The sequence below is a fragment of the Notamacropus eugenii genome, chromosome 2 (assembly GCF_028372415.1).
Source record: "Notamacropus eugenii isolate mMacEug1 chromosome 2, mMacEug1.pri_v2, whole genome shotgun sequence".
Lineage (NCBI taxonomy): Eukaryota > Metazoa > Chordata > Mammalia > Diprotodontia > Macropodidae > Notamacropus > Notamacropus eugenii.
Window position 1 is genome coordinate 158,434,096 of NC_092873.1, and position 21,685 is coordinate 158,455,780.

General features: G+C 36.4%; 1 protein-coding gene across 2 annotated transcripts in view; it reads left to right on the forward strand.

Annotated features, from left to right (window-relative positions):
- Positions 1–21,022, forward strand: part of LOC140526490 (hormonally up-regulated neu tumor-associated kinase homolog) — a 55,671-nt gene extending 34,649 nt beyond the window's left edge. Inside the window, exons 8-9 of one of the 2 annotated variants that reach the window (XM_072642733.1) lie at positions 5,718–5,943; positions 19,242–21,022. In XM_072642733.1, the coding sequence (XP_072498834.1) occupies positions 5,718–5,943; positions 19,242–19,246 (231 nt within the window). In that variant the 3' untranslated portion in view covers positions 19,247–21,022. Of the gene's footprint in view, positions 1–5,717; positions 5,944–9,331; positions 13,259–19,241 lie in introns of those variants that run through there. The other variant, XM_072642732.1, reaches the window with a different exon arrangement.
- Positions 21,023–21,685: the final 663 nt, after the last annotated feature.

Consider the following 21,685-nt stretch of genomic DNA (forward strand, 5'->3'; position numbering starts at 1 on the left):
ACAGCACATTCACATTCTATGGTCAACACCCCGGTCCTGTCACCAGACCATACTTGTCAAAATTACAATCATATGACTCATACAGGTAATCGTGCTAAAATAACCATCCCATTGGCTCCACTCTGTGTAGTGTCAAAGACCTTCTTACAGATTTTCCAACTTCCCTCTTAGAGTAATCTTAATAAAGGTGTTCCCCACAGCTCAACCATTTAAAAGTTTGCTTCAGAAAGGCAGAAATTTGGAGAGCAAAGGGTTTTCGATCTAACGTGCAAGGCATATGTGCAATAGAGAAGTTCTCATCAACTCAGGGAAAAAAAAGGATAACTATTATTTGATCCAAAGACTGATTTGTGCTCCAGAAAATGCTTATTCTTTTATCCAAAGTTGCCTTAGTTCCAGCAAGAAGGTTCCCTCCTTCAAATTGAGATTTTGCAGGCTTTGTCCCTGTTGGCTTAAGTGGATACTTTAGATTTTTTAAAAATTATATTAAATTCCTAAGTTGAGTTATTCATGTTTGAAATGCAAGAAGGAAAGAATGACCCTCCTTTGTTCCAAATGTCTAGAAAAGAATGTCTATTTTATTTGTTTTACTTACTTTAATCTCTATGGAGGAGGAAGATCTGATTTTTTTTAACTGGGCAGGATGATAAATCTGCTGTAGTTTATAAAGTTCAACCTAAATGTGAATTTGTTCATCCATATTTGGAGGTGTGCACACACACGCATACACCCTTTTGCTTTTTCTAAAGCATATCATACAACACAAAAGAAACAAAATTATCAAAAAATTTTCCTCCACTAAATTGTCACCAAATCTGAAAATCCTAACAAGGTGAGAGCCCTTACCACACTCTCTGGAAAGCAGACAGCACCAGAACCCTTCCAAGGCCATGTTTCTTTCTTCTTCATTTTTACATAAAACAAAAAGTGGGGGAGGGGTGTAGGAGAAGTGTTCCTAGAGTTGACTCTACACATAGCCTGGATTAATACTTAAGTTATAAATTAAAAGGCATTGAAGGTGTGGAGATAGACATGCCAAGGTTTGGAAACAAGAATGATCCCTCCCCCAACACAAAAAAATGTAATCTCTTATGGGTTACCATGGGATAGTTAGGTGGCACAGTGGATAGAGCACTGGGTAAGGAGTCAGAAAGACATCCTCCTTCGTCCAAATCTAGCCTCAGGCATTTACTAGCTGTATGACCCTGGACAAGTCACTTAATCTGTCTGTCCCAGTTTTCACATCTGTAAAATGAGCTGAAGAAGGAAAAGTCAAACCACTCCAGTATCTTTGCCAAGAAAATCCCAAATGTGGTCATGGAGAAACCATATCAACAATAGGAAAGGAAGCTATGCACAGGGAATACAGTTGGCTGGGGAATACACATAGAGAAGCTCATAGGTAGGGAACTGGGGATATTATCAGGCAAGTTGCTTTCTTAGCTGAGCTGGGGTACTCTGAGATGGGGTGCTCTGTTGCTCTGTCCTCTCTGCTGGGCATCTCCACTGAGGTGCTATTGCTTTCTATACATCTTTAGCTACTATATGGTTTCTTTGGGTTCTTTGCCTGCACTGTGCTACCATCTGCTCTTTCAGTGAATTATAGTTATGTACGTATTATTTTCCTTGAAGAGTCACAGAATCATAGATCTAAAGTTAGACTCAAACACCATAGAATCCATTTTACAGATAAGGAAACTCAGGACCAAGGAGGCAAAGTGACTTATCCAAGATCACATACAGTAAGAGTCTGTGGGAAGACTTGAACCTGAGTACTCTGACTCTTACGCAAATTCTCTCAGCTAATAAGCCCAGAACCCATCTTAGCCTTACCCATCCAGACATACAAGAAAAGCCAAAAAACTTTCTGAGGCTTAGATTGTCTATCTTTTGAAGTTATCTTTTTCCCTTGCTATTAATCTGATTCCCCCAAGACAACTCTTAAATAAGTTAGATTTATTCTTTCCTAAGCTTTTCACACCCCTGGGTCCTAAGTCTGAGCTCCTTTCAAATCACCCTGAGAATTAATGATTAGTGGAAGAACTACAAAGAAGCTGTTCATAATCCACCTTACCCTACCCCGTTGTTGCCATGCAAATCACCACAAAAACTAGACTGAAAGGTGTTAGGTAGAACTGGTAGAACTAGTGAACTCTGCCCTGCTTCCCCTCAGCAACCAAAGTGTTTTGCTCCCTATCATTATATAACTTCGCAGATATGTCAGAGGTGTTTTTATTTTTGTTTTTGTTTTTTTACTATCTATATTCTAGCAGGGAGAATTAGCATTGATTGATCAAAATCTCTTAATCCATTTGACCCAGGAAGCCTTGAGGCCATATGTGGTCTTCTAGGTCCTCAAGTGCAGTCTTTTGACTGAATCCAAACTCTACAGAACATTGTTTGGATTCATTCAAAGGGCCACACTTGAGGACTTAGAGGGCCACAGGTTTCCCACCCCTGACCCAGGTTATCTGTCTGCTATTAGGAATCATAGTAGAAGGAGCACTAGACTTGGAGCCAGCGAGAGCTGAGTTTAGATAGTGACTCAGATACTTAGTTAATAATCAATAAATATTTATTAAGTGTCAAGTATGTGTCAGGCACTGTGCCAAGTGCCGGAAGTGCTAATGTGAAAAAAATAAAATCTCTACCCTGAAAGGGCCTGCAGTCTAATAGAGGAAGACAGAACACAAAAGAGAGATGATTGGGTAGTGTGGGGAGGGTAGTGGTACTCAACAAAAGGCCATGGTGGAGAAGTCAGAAGTCCCAAAGGAGTACAGCCAGGTGAGAATTGAGATGTTCTGAGCTGAGCTCCCTCCTTAAATAATGGAGGGCTTAGAGTTCTGGACCCCACATTCCAACCAGGTGGACAAGGGTAGTGCTAGAAGTGAAGTACCGAGGTTGATGGGACCTTGCAGGATGATGAAGTGTAGTGCCAACGTGATATTCACAATGTCTATGGCAGTCATGAATATCCCAGCACAATTCTGAATCACAAAATACAACAGACTCTTCACATGGAAGACAGAACCAAAACATTTATTCAGACACCAGAAAGTCAAATGTAACATAGTACCAAAAATCTATACACAATAGCAATGCAGAGAATGAAACCATCCCTAAACTTTCCTGCTGGAGGCTTCCTACAAACCAGCTCCATAAACAAATCATAAGTAGGACCCCTTAAACAAAATGCCCTTCTCTCATGCATGCTCCTCTGTGGGCTTGCCTGCGTCCTTCAGTTCTGACTGCTCTCTCGATAATTTTCTCCTCAGCTTTGCTTCACCCTTCCTGCTCCACCCCTTCCAGTTCTACCCTTTCAGCAAGCTCTTCCCACAAAAAACTCATTCGACTCAGACTTCCATGTGACCTAGGCAGGTCACATGGGCCTATTAATGAATGGGAAAGATCTTCCCATTTAAATTACCACTACATGAGGTTTTCCCAATAAAGAGCTTCCTGGGGCAAGGCAGAGAATCTTGAAGTAGTACAACTAGGTGAAAATTTACTAGGTTTTTTTTCTTACTCTGGACAAATCAATTAACTTCTTTCAGACTCAATTTTCTCATCTATAAAAGAGAGATAATAATAACACCTACTCATAGAGTAGTTGTTGTTATTGCTGCTATTGTTATGATTACAGTTAATCTGTTCTTTCTTTATCATCTGACAAAATCAGAACCCAAATTACTTTTCTGGCTTCTGTAGATTACAAGAAGTAGCCTGTTTAGAGTCAAAAGGTTCTAAAACAAATAAATGTACTTTCTGTTCTATGGGGTGTGCTCTTTATTTCACCAAGGCCCTTAGGGAAAATGAGCATTTGAATTTACCGATGTAGTTGATCTTGAATTCACTGAAGCCTCAATTCCAAGGAAAGATTTCTAAGAAATACCTCTGTTTCTAAATTTAAAAAATAATAATAAGTAATAGATTTAAATGACCACTTCATAGCTATGGTTCATAGCTAACAAACCAAGTAGTGCACAAGGTGCTTTAGTGTTCTTGCCAATTTCTGAAATGATTGATGGCTTTGGAGCCCTTTCTCTTGTATTAGCTATAACAATAACTAATATTCCTGCTTTCTGCTTAGGATTTGGGAGGACTTTTTTTTTCATCTTTTCTATGGAAGGAAAAAAATGTAATTTAAGGGGATTTGTTCTGTGAAGTTTGGATTTAGTCAAAGGGCTGCACTTGAGGATCTACAGGGTTATATGTGGCCTCGAGGCCACAGGTTCCCCACCCCTGATCTAGTCTTTCTTAACTTCTTACCAGGGAAAATTTTGTAAAGGGAATAATATAGCTTTAGTATATGTGAATAGATAGATAAGATAGATGATAGATAGAGAGAGAGAGAGAGAGAGATAAAGATATAGACATGTCCATTATGCATATATAGAATTGTATACTGTAGAAATAACATATACTGTAGAAGAAAATAAATAGGAATAGCTAAAATCTTTAAAAATTTTAAATATCCTAACACTATATCCTCTGAGAAATTTACCCCTTTTTAAAAGCTGAATTTGTCATGACTAAGATTTCCCTATTCAAAAACGTCATAAAAATAATAACTGACATTCATAGTGTTTTAAGATTTGTAGAACACGTATTATCTCGTTTTATCCAGCTAGGTGGGTAGAGCCCTGGGCCTAGAGTCAGGAAGTTGTTGCTCAGTCCTTTCAGTTGTGCCTGACTCTTCATGACCCCATTTGGGGCTTTCTTCAGAAAGATACTGAAAAGGTTTGCCATTTCCTTCTCCAGTTCATTTTTACAGATGAGGAAACTGAGGCAAACAAGCCCAACTGACTTACCCAGGGTCACATAGCTAATAAGTGTCTGAGGTTGGATTTGAATTCATGAAGATGAGTCTTCCTGATTCCAAGCCCAGTGCTCTATCTGCTGCGCCACCTAGCTGCCTGTTCTATAGTGCAGAATATGAAATTATAATTAGCTGTCAAAAATGTCATGCCTGAATGTTGAAGAAAACACAGTTTCTACTCAAAAATTTTATTGTTAATGTGCTTTACCAATTAGCTCTTAAACAATCTAATGAAACCATTTCATCTTGCTATATATAGTAACAGTTTGCAAAAATATTAGTGAAAATCTTTCTTTTTATAACTAACAGCATATAAAACATTGAAAGATTATTTGACCACTTTGCCTAAATGTTTATGACCTCCAAAATTCCCAAAAGATGTTCAGATTAAAGGAATGAAGTCAACACTTTCTCTGTGTGTATGTGTGTTTGAACCTGAAAGTAATTTCAATTATATGATTATCTATGGGAAGCACACTAAATATGTCTTTTCACACAGGGAATAAGAATGTTAGAAGAGGGTATTTCATATATATTTTATCATTTTATGCTCACTGTCACCCTGAAGAGGACCAATGCTATTAGCCCCATCTTACAGGAGAGGAAATTGACCTGTCTCCAAGGTCACACAACTTAAAAGTGGCAGTCAAATTCAAACTGAAGTCTTCTAATGCTAAATTCCTCTTTTTATAAGTATTTTTTAGTAAGTAATATAAATTTGAAATGAAGTTTCACAAAATTAGACCAAGCTGGTAGTCTTAAAATAATAATAATCATAGCCACTAATTCTTGTAATGATAAGTAAGAGACATAGTCTGGCAACTAACTTTTTGAATTTTTGTTTACTGCTAAACTTTTATCATTTTAACGATACAAAAGATTGTCTTAATATTTTCAGAAAAACCACATGCTCTCAAAACATAATAACAAGCTTCCCAAAACTATAAATCCAGATCTGGAAGGAGAAACTCAGAGTCTGCAAATGACCAAAGCAGCCATGCCCAGAGCCTTGAAGAAAGGTGACGACAAGACTTTTCTCTCTGCGCAACACCCCACAGTGCTAGACATCATTCAGGAAGACGAAATTGCTATAACTTTGGAAAACCAAGAAAATTTTCTGGCAGGTATTGTGGTGAGATATGTATCTGCTGCCCTGTTTTGTATTAATGTGGCCAGAGGGCTTTTGTTGCCTAACCCAGGAACCAGAAAGTCCCTATTCTATTCTAGTTTTTAAGGGGTTTGGTCTTGTTTGTCTACCAAGGCTTGTTTGCTGAATTGTCTACATGGCCTACGGGAGGCCATTCATTCTCTCTTATGCTCTAGGACTTCAGTAGGTCAAAGATCTGTGATTTCATTGGTCTGGGTTCCTTCTTTCACAGACACAGATCACAGACACTCACTCCTTGTGTGCCCTAGTGCTGGGATAGGCAAACTATGGCCTCTAGGCTAAAGCAAGCCTTATAATCACTTTTTGGAAAGTCCTCAAGCTGAGAATGTCTTATACATTTTAAAATAAGGTTTTATTTTATCTAAAAATATAAACTACATTCTTACTTAGGTCACTGGCCATGCAAGATTAGATGGTGAGCAGGATTTGGCCTCTAGTAGTTTGTCAGTCCTTGCCTTAATAATTTTCATGACTTTCTGAGGCCAAATGGAACACAAATCATCCCGCTCACTCTGAGATTCTCTCAAGTGTCTGTGTTCAATATAGGGGCTAATGTTTGTCTTGAGTCCTAATCTAATGCCTCTTCTGTTAACTATAGATATAAGGGAACTATCTATAGATAACTATCTATAACTATCTATAGAACTATAGATATAAGGGAATAGTATTAACTGGATTAAATAGCAAAGTAAACGGCAGAGAAAAGTCAAGAAATAGAATTATTTTTACTCTCCATAAACAAATAAGTAATCTCGTATGTCAACGAGGGAGGGGTTTTCCTGTCTATGTTCTCACAACTCTGTCTCCCAGAAACCTTCACTGCTTCTTGACTCTCGTCTCCAGTAATGCTATGGTATGGTCAAAAAAATATGACCAACCCTCTACTGATAAACGTCGTTAGACTTAGCAAGACTTTTACTCAGAGCACAGACAGTCTTGTCACTGGTCCCGTACTTCATAAATTTCCAACTTGGTGGCCCTGCAAGAGCTTGCAAACCCATCATCATCGTGTTTTGAAAACCTTTCACAGTGTTTGTATCCTACTTAAGCTATTTAAGTACTGCTCTGAGGCTTTATTGCAGCATGAGGGTAACTCTTGGTTCTTAAAGACTAGCTACATCAGCAGAACACAAGCTCTGTCATGTTCTATCATGCTTTGGAGAGGATTTGAGGTTATCAATAAGTGTTATCCGTGGTCTGAAGACCAGCCTACCGACATACAGAGGACTTTCCATCCATAGGACAACCACTTGGTGCAGAATTCTTTGACCATAGGAACCCATGAAATCAATTTTTGAAATTGAAATAAATTTGCTTTTGAGCAGCCCCCTTTGATTGGTGTAGTGATGACAGCAGCACAATCACACAACATTAGCTTAACTGACCATATTCTAAATATGTGTGATTTTTGTCTAGTGACACATGAGTGTACATATTACTGGAGGAATTGAATCATAGCAATGTAGACATTCTTAATAGAAATTAAATCAAATGACAAAAGGAAATAGCTACAAAATAGAAAGCTGGTACACTGGTCCTCCTACATACTAGCAGACAATAGCTTTACAGTCTTTTTCAGTCCTGTCCAACATTTCGTAACCCCATTTGGGATTTTCTTGGCAGAGATATTGGAGTGACTCGCCCTTTCCTTCTCCAGCTTATTTTATAGATGAGGGAACTGAAGCAAACATGTTGAAGTGACTTGCCCAGGATCACACAGCTACTAAGTGTCTGAGACCAGATTTGAATTCAGGAAGATGAGTCTTTCTGACTCCAGGTCTGGTCCTCTATCCATTGTGCCACCTAGTTGCCCCATACAATTGGCTCAAAAGTAGAGTGAATTCAAAATTCCACTATTTATTGTATATTGACAAATAAGACAATAGAAGGTCTTTCAGTATATACCATCTTATATAGACCCTGCAGAGAGTAAACATGGGTAAAAATTTGAATATGAGGAAAAGAATAAGCTGGAATGTATCTAAGAAATGATGGGATGCTTGAAAAGACTCCAAAGTTTCTTCCTGAAATAAAAGCCCATTCTTTTAACATAAGTATTCTTCTGGTGAGACTATGTTATTTTGAATTATAAGATACCACAGACTCTGGAGTTAAAGTTGTGGATAGGGACAGCTAGGTGGCACAGTGGATAGAGCACTGGCTCTGATAGAGTCAGGAAGACCTGAATTCAAATCTAGCCTCAGATACTTACTAGCTATGAGAACCTGGGTAAATCACTTAATCCTGATTGCCTTCAAAAAGTTATAGACAAAATTTAACAAAGGTAAATGTATATTCCTCAGGTAGTGAATAGAAAGCAGACTTTGGAGTCAGGAATATCTGAATTCAAATCCTGGCTCTTCCTCTGACGCATACTAACAGTAAGATTCTAAGCAGTCCTTTAATCTCTCAGTGTCTCATGAAACTCTCTAGGATTATACATTACCTCATAGTTCATAACCTGCAATGGTACAGAAAATTTCCATATTGTGAGTTCCCTATCCAAATAAAGTCACTGTGCTAAATAATTAAGCATACCCAAAGAAAAGATGGAAAGTTCCTGCCTTCAGTGAATCTATATTCCAATAGATTCATTATTGCTGGATCTCCCTATTGATAGTTTCAACAATTCATTTGGGGTGAGAGATGACTAATGATCTATAATCAATAAGCAATAGAAAATGATGCTTATGACCTAGGATACTACATAAATATGAACTATTATTACTAAAGGTTTTCTCAACCCAGCATTTAGTGCAAGAAGAACTGTCTTCTTTGAACTGGTGACATTTTACCTTTTTAAAAATATTTTTTTTCTTTACTACTCCTGTCCTTAATTTTAGAAAAAGAAAATTGAAACAAAATGAAGAAATGAGAAAAAAGTTTGAAAATTAATAGCGCAATTTGCATCCATATCATGGACACTTCAGTACATTTGAACTCATAAGTTCGATTCCATAATTCATCAGATAGATTTTTTTGGTTGGAGGAAGAGGCCACTGTTGAAATCATAAATCCTGGAAGTATTAACATTTTGGGCAACTAAATGCTAAGATATGTCTGCCATTCTTATAAAGTGGAGAACTGAGAAAATGAATGAAATAAGTTGGGCCAAAACCAAGAATAACAATATCTCTTTCATCTGATTATCCTGATATTTGAAGCAGGAATTTTCCTTTTCTCTAATTATCTGGACCGTTAGCTCAACTTTCCATTTTGTGTATTATGGAATTAGGCATATCTAATAATCTCTCTTCTTGGGGCAAGTATCTTTTGTTAAATATCCTTTGCATAACCATGTAACCAATCACCATCTCATTATACTTATCATCTATTCTTTTTAGTTTCTACTTTATCAGAGAGAAACCAGAAAGATCTTGAACCCCCTACATCTACAAATAGAAAAGGTTCAGATAAGCCAAGAAATCAACCATATTTGGATTTCCCCCTGAGTGTTGATGATCCTAGAGGCTCACCTAAAGCTCGGATACCATATTTTTTTGAAATGCCACCTCTTGGGTTGGAGACTCACTCCATTAAACTACCAAACCCGCAGTCTGATTTATCAGCAACATCCTGTATAGACAAGGGTGGGAGGTGGAGCCCCATATTTCTTCAAGACACAAGACTTAAAGACCTCCTGAGACTCAAGGATGAAAACATTCCAAACCCAATATGGCAGCCCCAAGAAAAGGGAAGTGCTAACACATCAATGAATACATCACCACAGCTTTCCCCCTTACCTAGGCTTAAACACATGACCTTGAAAAAGAGTCTTTCAAAGAAAACTTATTGGATGAAAACATCTCAGCAAGTGTCAAGTACATCCCCTCTACTTCTAGTCAACAGTTGCAGACCACCTGTGGTCCCCATGTCTCAGCAGCACATGTTCCTGAAAAGAAGTTTGAGGCAATATAAAGAAAAGCCAAGAATCCTTTTCAACCACAAGAAGAGTATTAGAAACATAGCAGAGCATAATACTGCTCAAAAAGTGACAGATCGGAATCTCCCGGTGTTGTCACCCCCCTGTCAGACTTGGACAGATGAAAGTCTGAAGTCCTAAAATTAGATTTTGCACAAAATGAATGAATTGTACTTGTACAGCTAAAAAGAAAGCAGTATGGGTTTAGCTGCAACTTTTTTACACCTATGCTAAACAAGCAAGGATTCACTATGGGTCAGGAGCCAAAATGACACAAAACAAAAGCTATGGCTTTGACCTGAGAAGATCACAGTTCTGTGCTTGTGACCTAAGGTGCCTTCTACCTTTTTTATATGTAATACAAAAAGTGGTAGTCCAGAGCTGGAAGGAGAAATTTGGAAACAAGCCTAGTTCTAATTTTTTTATTTCTAGAATTAATTGCAGTACATTTAACATAGCTATATATATGCTTTAAAAGTTATTCCTATTTATAAGAAATAAACCATTCCCCAGGGACTCCCAAAAGGCATTTTAATGCATGCTTCATAATTTCATAGGAAAATCTTTCTCCAGCTAAAAAATTCATATTTTTGAATGCCTACTTTGTTCATGGCACTATGCTTGGCATGCTGTCCCAGCACTAGAGATATACATTAAAAGTTCAGATATGGATCTTTTCTCATCATAGTAAAGAGCATAGATTCCCTAAATGTCATCATCACAGTTGCCCTGATCGTTCTTTCTGTCTTTTGTCTAAATAGTTCAATCATTGGTTATCCCAGCACATTTTGGGCCTTATGATTGTGATCTGATCTGCTATATGAACCACACATTTATTGACTGCCATCCTGGCTGCACCCTAGAGTCTTTATATAAGACTTTCTGACTTTCTATGGCATTCGTTGTCCTATAGAGAGGTTTTGCTTGTTTTTTATAGATAGCTTTGATGTGTAGATTGGTGCAGGCATTAATATAGGATTAAACTTTTCTGCCATAATTTTAACAGGCATTTCCTTATTAATCCTCATTGATCCTTATTTCTATACTGATGAAGCTAAAATTAATTCAGTCTAATTTGGTACAATGTCCTTGCTGTAATATCGATCAGGTCAGTGACCAAAGTATATGTATTACACTTCCCACACTTTGGAATTATTAAGAGAGTCCCTAACCTAATATAGGAAAGAACTAATATAACCATATGGTAGAGATTTTCCAACTTTATAAACCTATGACCCCATTTTTTCAAAACTGTCACACCTCTCACACTTTTCACACACACACACACACACACGCACAAGCCCCATGCAAATAACTTGCCTAGCTTAAATTTTATTCCAATAAGGTTTAAAATTTATTACGGTTTTTAACAACACAAACTTTAAGTGTGCTATAAAAATAACACTCAGATTTATATTAATTGATCAAATATTTTATAATTCATCTTTAGAACCTATTAAAATAAGCATAACAATAGTATGAACAGGATGGATGATCTTTTTTGATACAAAGTGCCTTAAAACGTGGTGTTACTGAGGATATTAACAATCATAACTTTGACAAACTAAGCAAAATCAATATTTTGTCTTTATAATAATTATAGCTGAAAAATCTATTTCACACAAGTAGTGTTATGAGTTATAAATTTATATTCACTTTGAAAAAAATTATTCCTTTATTCACCTGTGATCAAATATAATAAAAAGTTCAGCTTTCAATGGTTATGTCATCATACATTTACATGACAAATCTGTTAACTATTCTTCTTTGGATGAAGTAATGTTTAGCATGTGAATTTGTCATCTAATCATATTTGGACATTTCTAGGTCTTTAACATTTTTTTAGCATGGCAGGCTTTTTATTACTGGGAAACATCAAGTATATTATTTCATAAATTTGTTAGCAGTAGCTCTTAACTTTTAAAAAATGCACTCACTTCATCCTTTTAAATCAGCATGAGTTTGAATGCCTCGTGTTGGCCCACTTAGAGTGCTCAATTTTTCCAAAAATTTTGAAAAATATTCAAAAACAAAAGTTTCCCAAGAATCTCAACTGAAGTTTTAAGAGGAAATTTTTATGAAATGAATTTATTTCACCTTTATTTTTAACACAAAGAAAAATTGCAATTTATGCTTTTAGTTCAAATATCCTTCAGAATACTTGGACATAAGAAATATATAAGGATAACATAAAGAATTTAATATATTAATAAGAATATGAGGCATTTTTAATAAAGTGAAACAAAATTTTTTTCAAATAAAAAAGTAAAAAACAATTCTCTGTGCTCTTCCCCCACATCATCACACAATTTTGCAAAGAGCCTTCCTTTTAATTGACTTTTACAAAGTTAATTGCTTTTATAACCAAATTGTAACTGAAAAAATTACCTATAACTACTGTCATATTTTTCAATACAAGTAATTTTAAAACATGGAATATGTTCAAATTATATGACCAAATTCTGAACTACTACTTGTAGACCTGCTTTTCATCCTGATGTTGACTGAACTCTGTCAGTTTAATCTCACATTATAGCATTTTTATTTTCAAAATCCATGAGTTATCTAGAATTTTTCTTGACATGACATTATTTCAATAGTCTTCCAATATAACAAATCTTATCCAATATCATTTTCAACAACATATCAGATAAGCATCTTTAACTATATCTGTTGTTTCATCCACTTTCAACGCAAACTAGGAAAGTTTGGGTTTCTCAGTTCCTTGATGGCAAAGGTCTTCAAACATTTGGGTAATTCTGTTTTCCTGACTATTATCTGAAAGTAGAACATTTCAAAACTACTTTACATATGATTCACCAGTCATCATTCCTATATCAATAGCTGACTACTATTTTTTCCTACCGAGCAAGGCTTATTACAGTTAGAAATTCTTTATGCAGTCTTATAAAATGTCAGCAGTCCTTTTTTTAAAGACTTTTTTAAAGTTTGGTTTTGCTTCCTAAAAGCATCTGATTTTCTTAGGAAAGGTTATCTTGTTGTATGTGTATTCTGCAAATGCAGTTTCAAGATACCATTTCAATTCCTTTATTCTGATGCTATTTGTGGCTAATGTAAAGTAATGTAAAGTAATGTAAATACAAAGTAAATAGCAGTTTTTCTGCTCCATCAATAATAGTATTTGTGAGTCTCGATAATAGTAGATCATATTGTCTGGATTTGGCCTTTCTAGCTTGTGTTTCTGTGTTTCCACCACTATAATTGTTCCCATTGTCTTTACTTAGAGTTATTTCAGAAATGTCACTGGATTTTATCTTCAAAGAATTTTGTATTTACCTATCACAAAGGGATATTATTTTGTTTTTTTAAAACTTGTCAATAAAAAATGTAAGAAAAATAAACTTAAATTAGATGATTGAAAACTTTAAATGGTTATTTAAAATAACTTCTCAAGATTTTTAATTTTCCAGTTTCTTTGGAAACAAGCTTATTAAATTGAACTTGCTGAAATGAATAATGTGAAGAAAATAACACAGACAATGGCATTTTAACTGCCACACAAAAATGTTTAATTTTGAATTTAGACTCTTTTTATTCAAATTCAGCAAGTCAAATGATTACATAATTCTTTAGTGTCATAAGCCTATGATGATGATAGCAGCAGATCATGTCCAGAATTTGTCAGAGTTTATGTTTTATTGGTATGGCTACCAGTTCCTCTCCAGGGCACAACAAGGCAAGGTAAGGTAACTTTTACATAAATAATAATAATAATATTATATACTGTATATGCATAAGTGTACATGAGAGATCAGAGATTTTGTTGGCATTGGGAACTTCTGGGTTGGAATAACCAATGCCAACTATAATCATTTACGAATTAGCAAATAACTAGGGAATTCTGAGGCACATAGAGGTTAAGAGACTTGGAACCCACAGCTAATAAGTGCTAGAGATAGGTTTTGAACCTATGTCCACATGACTCCAGACTCAGCAATTCATTCATTTTACCAAACACATATATACAAACAAATAGGTGCATTTGAGGCAGCTGGATGGCACCATGAATATAGTGCTGAGCCTGGAGTAGGGAAGACTCATCTCCCTGAGTTCAAATCTGCCCCCACTTACTAGCTGAGCGAGTCACTTAACCCTATTTGCCTTAATTTACCTATCTGTAAAACAAGCTGGATAAAGAAACGGCAAACCACTCCAGTATCTTTGCCAAGAAAACCCCAAAATGGGGTCACAGAGAGTTGGACACAACTGAAACAACTGAATAACAAATGTGCCAGGCACTAGATAAGCTATGGGAATAAAACATACAAAAGGTAAACAATTCCTGCTCTCAAGGAGTTAATATTCTAAAGGGAGAGGGGACCACATATATGTGTATATATGTATATATGTAAGTATATAGCGAGACATACATTACATACAGAATACCTATACCCAAATATATGTGTGCATATATGTATTTACATAATACTAGGTAGTTTTGAGAAGGAAGGCTGGGAGAATTAGAAAAGTTTCATGTAGCATTTTAGTTGAGTTTTGAAGGAAATCAAAGATTCCAGCAAAGCAGCAGGGAGGAAACAGAGCGTTCTGAGCACAGGAAGCCACCAGTACAAGTCGTAAAGATGGGAGGTATAGCATCATTAAGAGGAATAGTAGTCCAGTCAAAATGGCTATATGACAGTATGTGAGGAAACATAAAAGAAACCAGTAAGTTCAGTATCAAGTGCAGAAAACAGGTCAAAAACAAGTTTGGTATATAAACAAAACCTTGAGTAACTAACACACAATAGCTTCATGACAGCAGCAACAATGAGAATCACATTTAAGTAATACGTTAGCTTTACAAAGTGATTTATAAGGAACTGGCATGGTTTACCATTTCTTTCTCCAGTATCTTTGCCAACCAAACCTCATATGGGGTCACAAAGAGTCAGACGCAACTGAATGGCAACAACTACTACTACTACTGCTCTTAAGAAAGTGATGGATAAAATGTTAATAATGCAGATTATTTGAAGTATGGCAAGTGTACTTTTTCTTCCAGAGGGCCATTTGTTAAACACTTATCATCCTACCCCTGGATAAAAATTCTTTTGGTACACTATATAATTTCACAGTTCCCCAATTAAAATTTGCCTAATTCCAGAGCAGATGGCTAAAAATTGATCAGTAGAAAAGAAGTAAAAAAAAAAAAGCAGCAATTATAAATCACGTCTTTCTCTGCCTTGTGACAGGTATATCTCTTTGCTGTATCTCATAAACAAATAAGCATGCTCTGATCAATAATTGAGTACTAGAGGATTTGAGGTTAGCCTCGATTCATCTTTTTAATAATTCAGAGGAAACTGACATTAGATAGCCTTAGCTCAGTGGAGCATACTCCTTCAGTGTCAAAGAGCGAAGAGATTGAAATGGGTTTGCCACAATGGTGGAACCTCTCACATTACCACCACTAGGTAGAAAGTGGTATGAACAGAAAGGTTCCTCATATTTATCCAGGAAGAAAGGAGTGTACACAGCTAGGTATTTAACCAAAACAAAGTCAGGTATTAAAAAAAAAAGTTCCCATAGTCACCAAAATGTAACAGCCCTTTTTATGGTAGCCAAAAACTAGAAACAAAATAGATGTCCATCAATTGGGGAATATCTAAGCACATTGTGGTATATCAATGGAATGAAACAATGGCTCCGAATATAAGGGATCATGGGAACACTTCTGTAAACTGATACAAAGTGAAATAAGCATAATTAGGGAAACAATAAGCGCAAAGTAAATGAAAACACACAAAAATCTAAGTGCTGTGAAATTAGTGATCACACTTGACCCCAAAGAAGAGATGTAAGGATCCTCCTCCCTTCCTTCTTCAGAGGCTGGGAATCACCCTTTGTAGATTTGGTGATTGGTTTTGCTAGGCCATATTTTCCCCTTCTTTTTTATTCTTTATCTAAGGGAAGAGTGAAAATGAGGGAAGGATATAATGGAAAATGAAGGTGACATGGAGACAAAAAATATCAATAATTTTTTTGAGGGATAAAAGGGAGAAATGGAAAAATCCCATTATGTGACAAAGAATCAACGGGCTATGTTAGCCACGTTCCAGTAATAGAATTTCAATCTATCTAGTCCTTGATCCACCAAATTCACATAGGATTGAAAGGGAAGGAGAAAAAACACAGGGGGAAAGATGTATCATAATCTTGTGGAATTAGATAACATAAAAAGTACAAAGACAAATAAATTGCCACCTCTGACTTATTCAATGGAGACTGGAATGTTTACAGACACGGTCACAGAATTTGAATTGTCCAAACCCAGCCCCTACTCTGCACTTGAATACACACTCCCACACAACGAAAAGGAATCTACAAGTCAGAACATGACAAGAATGAAATGTGACATTAACTATTAGTGAAACGGCTGACCTACAGCCATGGCATTCTTCTGGAGACTTCTTTAATGAGTTCCCCACCCATCAGAGATTAGGATACATTCAGTTGCAAGTGTCTTTCACTCATAAATCTCTCCATCACCCCTCAGATCAAAAGCTGCCTACTAATCTGATGATCATGATAACTTTTTAGAATCCAGAGGTGGTGAAGTGAGTAGAGTGCTGGTCCTGGAGTCAGGAAGACTAATCTTCCTGAGTTCAAATCTGACCTCAGATTATTACCAGTTGTGTGAACCTGCACGAGTCACTTAACCCTGTTTGCCTCAGTTTCCTCATCTGTATGATGAGCTGGAGAAGGAAATGGCAAACTACTCTACTATCTTTGCCAAGAAAACCCCAAACAGGGTCACAAAGTCTGACTCAACTGAAACAATTGAACATTAACATCGTTAGAGAAGGCTTAACTCTCTTACCTACTCACCTCTAGAATCTCTAATTTCCTTCAAAGTCCAGTTCAAATTAGTTGCTACTACCTGCCTTTCCACAGCAATTACATTGAATTTATTTTGCATGTATGCATATGTTGGCATGCACATACACATGTCCTTATATAGAAAGTAAACTCCATGAGGGAAGGAACTATTTCCTTTTTTTGTTTTTGAATCTCCAGTAGCAGTACAGGACCTGGCATATAGTAGGAGCATACTGATTGCTTGCTCGATGCTGTCATCAACTCCCAGAGAAGAGCCAATGGTGCTTTAAACGTTTTCTGAGTCTCTCTGAAATTCATTCATAACTTCACCTTCTGAGGCTCTAGAACTACCCAGTGTCTGGCTCCTAGTAAGCATTTAATAAACACTTGTTGATTAACTGATTGATAACCTGTTTGACACTAGCAGCCTCTCTAAGTGCCCTTTCTAATGTTTAGAACCATAGAATTTTTGACGAGAGATGTAAGAGATCATCCCTTGCAGCTCTGTTCTTTGCTGTTTCTGTGATGTTGAACAAATCTCCGTTTCTCTCTGAGATTTGGTTTCCTTATCTGTAAAATGAGAGCATTGGATGATATCCTTTGAGCTCTAAAGCTCTGTGCCCCCATGGTTTATTTGATTTAAACACCTCTAGTCTAAATTCCCCATTATGCAGATGAGGAAACTGAAGTAAAATTATGGACCAGGTCCCACACAGGGCAGTTCTAGTTATATTACCCCACACTTCCAGAGTATACAAACTAGAACCACATAACCACGATAAATGTTATCATAAGAAAGCACCTAGCAGGGATCAGTGAGTTCAGGTCTCTAGACACAGAGAGGCATTGTACTATATCCCAGAGTACTCAAATAACTGGTAGATATGACGGATTGTTTGCGAATTTTGAAAGCATTGTGAATGTTGAAAAATCTTGGAGATAGGGAGAAATAGGGATGCCAGTCTAGATATAAAAAGAGGATATCCTGATTTTTTAAATTTTTAAAAAATTTTAAAATAATTTTAAAAGGAGGAAAAATAATAATACCTAGATTTTATATATCACACTTAAAGTTTGTAAAATGATTTACAATTATCTCATTTTATCCTGAAAACAGCCCTGAGAAGGAGGTGCTAGAATGTAGGAAAGGGGAGGAAGGGGGAGGGAAGGAGAGGAGAACAGAGAAGAAGAGAGGGAAGAAGGGTGAAGAGAGAAGTGAACAACAGGGGAGAGAAGGGGAAAAGAAAAAAGGAGGGGAGGGGAGGAGAGGAGAAGGGAGGGGTGAAAAAGGAACGAGAACAGAGAGGAAAGGTCTATTGGGAAATGAAGGTGACAGAAAAAAAGGTGAACTATCTTTTAATTAAAATATTAAAATTATTAAAATATCTCTGAGCCTTAGAGATTTCCTTATTTGTAAAATGGGATTAATAATTTCTATAATACCCCATTCTCAGGGTAAGGATCAAATGAGAGGATATACGTACAGCCCTATACAAATGTGAGATACTTGATCACACTGGTTTGGAATATTCAACCACTGGTTTCATTACAGTGACTAAGGAAAAACAAACAGAACAAGAGAATCTCTCTGGGGTCAGGCAAGCTTATGGTAGCATTGTGCTGAGAAATTCATAGGAAAACTAGAACACTGATCTAAGTAAGACCCCTAGCTTGAAGGCACCAGTTAGTTGTGCCACTAGATATTCCACCCTTAACATCTGGTTACATCAGCTGAGCTAAACACTTTCTTACCTCAAGTTCCCTCCAGGATATCAACACATGGAATCCATTTACTGGGCCACACATACTCTTGCACTTCATATTGTAGAACAATAGAGCCTATAGACTGTAACTTTCAGGGTGAATTTGAGCCTCATTATAACCAGTTAGTCATTAAATAAGCTGTTAACTAGGGACAGGAAATAAAAAACAAAAACAAAACACAATTTTCTTTTAAAGAGTAATGATCATAAGAGCATAGAATAAGAGTTGAAAGGAACTTAAAGATCATCAAGTTCAACCTCCTGGTTGTATAGATGGGGAAACTGAGGCACAGAGAAGTTAACCAATAGGATAATTTGACCCAGGTTTTACTAATTCCAGTGTTCTATGCACAACTTCACACTATCACTGTGTACATATGAGCACAGTAGATATAAATGTGTGTATGTATTTATGAACAAAGGAACTGGGTTCAGCTTCAGTCTTTGGCACTTACTATCATATGAACATGAACCAGTTACTTAAGCAACCTGACCTCAGTTTCCTCAATCTATATAATTAATGCATTAGATTGCTAGGTCTTTCAGATCCCTTCTAACCGTAGATCTCAGTCTGCTTTAGTTTCTCCATCTGTAAAATGGGAGTAATAACACCTATCTCCCAAGGTTGTTGTAAAGACAAAACAGGATATTTACAAAATGCTTTGTAAACCTTAAACCTCTATATAAAAGTTAGTTATTATCATAATCCTCAAATGTTCTGTTCTCCAGGTTAAACATCCTTAGGTCTTTCAAATGCTCTTCATTTGATCTGGTTCCCAGCCCACCTATCATCTTTGATTGCCTCACTGGGATGCGTACTCTAGCCCTTCCTAAAACGTGGAATCCTGAATGAAACACAAGATTCTTCATGTGACCTGACCAGGACAAAGTCTAACAGGATTATCATCTCCCTCATTCTAGCCACCATACATCCTGTAAACAACTCAATTTGCTGCTATAGCACATTGTTTACTTATATTGAACATACAGTGAACTAAGACTTCCAGATCTCTGTCACACAAATCATTATCTAATCATGCCTTCCTAGTACCATTTTTGTGAAATTGGGGGTTTTTTTTAACCCATATAAAATCCCTATAAAATTTCATCTCAATCGATAATGGTCCTTCGTTCTGGCCTGCAAAGATTTTTTTTTTTTAATCCTAACTCTGGTACACAATATGTTTACTATTGATCCCTGGTTTGTGACATTTACAAATTTATTTAAAATTTTTGCATCAATATTCATTAGAAAAATTGGCCTATAGTTTTCTTTCTCTGTTTTGGTTCTTCCTAGTTTAGTTATCAGTATCATATTTGTATCATAAAAGAAATTTGGTAGAACTCCTTCTTTGTCTAGTTCCCCAAATAGTTTATAAAGTGTTGGAATAATTGTTTTTTAAATGTTTGGTAGAATTCACTTGTAAATCCACCTGGCCCTGGGGATTTTTTCATTGATGGCTTGTTCAATTTCTTTTAATGACATGGAGTTAAGTATTTTATTTCTTCTTCTGTTAATCTGGGCAATTTATATTTTTGTAAATATTCATCCATTTTACTTAGATTGTCAGATTTATTGGTGTACAATTGGACAAAATATCTCCTAACTATTGCTTTAATTTCTTCTTTATTGGTGGTGAATTTACCCTTTTCATTTTTGATACTGGTAATTTGGTTTTCTTTTTTTTTCCTTTAATAAAATTAATCAAAAGTTTATCTATTTTGATATTTGCAAATTTAAAACTGAGAGAAGGGTACCTGGTCCGATGGTGCCCACAGTAGTAGGAGCCTTCCAGCATATGATGTGTTTAAGACTGAATAGTTTTCAAGTTCATGACTTTAGGTTACATAAAACTAACTAGAACCCTACTATATCAGCTATCAGTCCAGAATTTGGGATATTAAAGTGAGGGACACCAGAAGTAATAGACTGAAAATCAGTAATCATCCCACTGTAACCATCTCACTTCCGTGACTTGTCTCAGTGTTTGCCAAGGAAAGTTAAGAAGGAAAGCAGCAAACTCTGCTCCATCCAAGAATGATATAGCAGGCCAAAAGAAAGATATCTTTTTGAGAATTTTCCAAATCAATCAGCATCACTGATGATCTTAGCACTGGTGCTCAGTGGTCTATTCTCAGAGAGGAGAAATCTTTTCTCTTGATAAATAGACTTAAATCAAGACCCAGAAAGATATGAGAGAGGAGAAGAGTGAGTTGCCCAACTTTATACCTTGCAGAGATGGGTTTAAATGCTGTCGTAAACATCAAGTTCAGCTAACCTACTCTTCATCTAAGCACATAGAAACACACATTTTCCATTAACTGAAGAGGTCACAAGTGGTGTGTGCAGGCAAAGCTGTATGGGGAAGTTTGTACAGCACCTGCCTACATGTGTTTGGTTCATTGCTGTTCTCTTAGGTTATTGGAAGCACATTTATCCACAACATTAAATATATGTGATATATATTATATATGTATGTGGGTGTAATATATATGTGTGTATGTGTGTGTATACCACAATAGACCCAACCCTAAGGAATATCTCTGGATTATCTTGATTTAAGAAAAAAATCCTTACCATATACAGTGTTTTAAATGAATTTCTCCAAGAAAACTACTTGTGCAGTGTTTCTTTTTTTCCCAGCAAGAAAGCAAAAGGGAAGCATCCTGTGTTTTAACTAGGTAAACCAAAGGTGAGCCTTTTATGATTACTCCCCTTTCATAACAGATCTTAAATTATTGTGTAACCCCATTCTCTTGCTCTTTGACCCCTTTCTGTCAGCAAGAAATGGCCAAACTTGGTAATCAATTGAAAGTGACTGAAGCAACCAAGTTCTTGGCCAACATGGAACCTGATCACCAAAAGAGTCAGAAGAACATCACGTGACCCCTAATCTGGTGGAGAAAAGAGAGGGAAGAGGAGGGAAACAAACTCAACTGAACTGTGCATTGTTCTCTCCCAGAAAGGGTAACCACTTGCAGAGAGGTTTTAGGTTAACTCTAAAACTTTTGTATTTGGATAATGGCTGTAACGTGGTTAAACCCTGCCTAAGACTAGAAGATGTGCCATCACACATAATGTTCTAACGTTCATAAAACTTTTTACATACACTTTCTCATTTGGTCCTCACAACATTCAGGGGAGTATCACTATAGGTATTAGCATTCTTCCC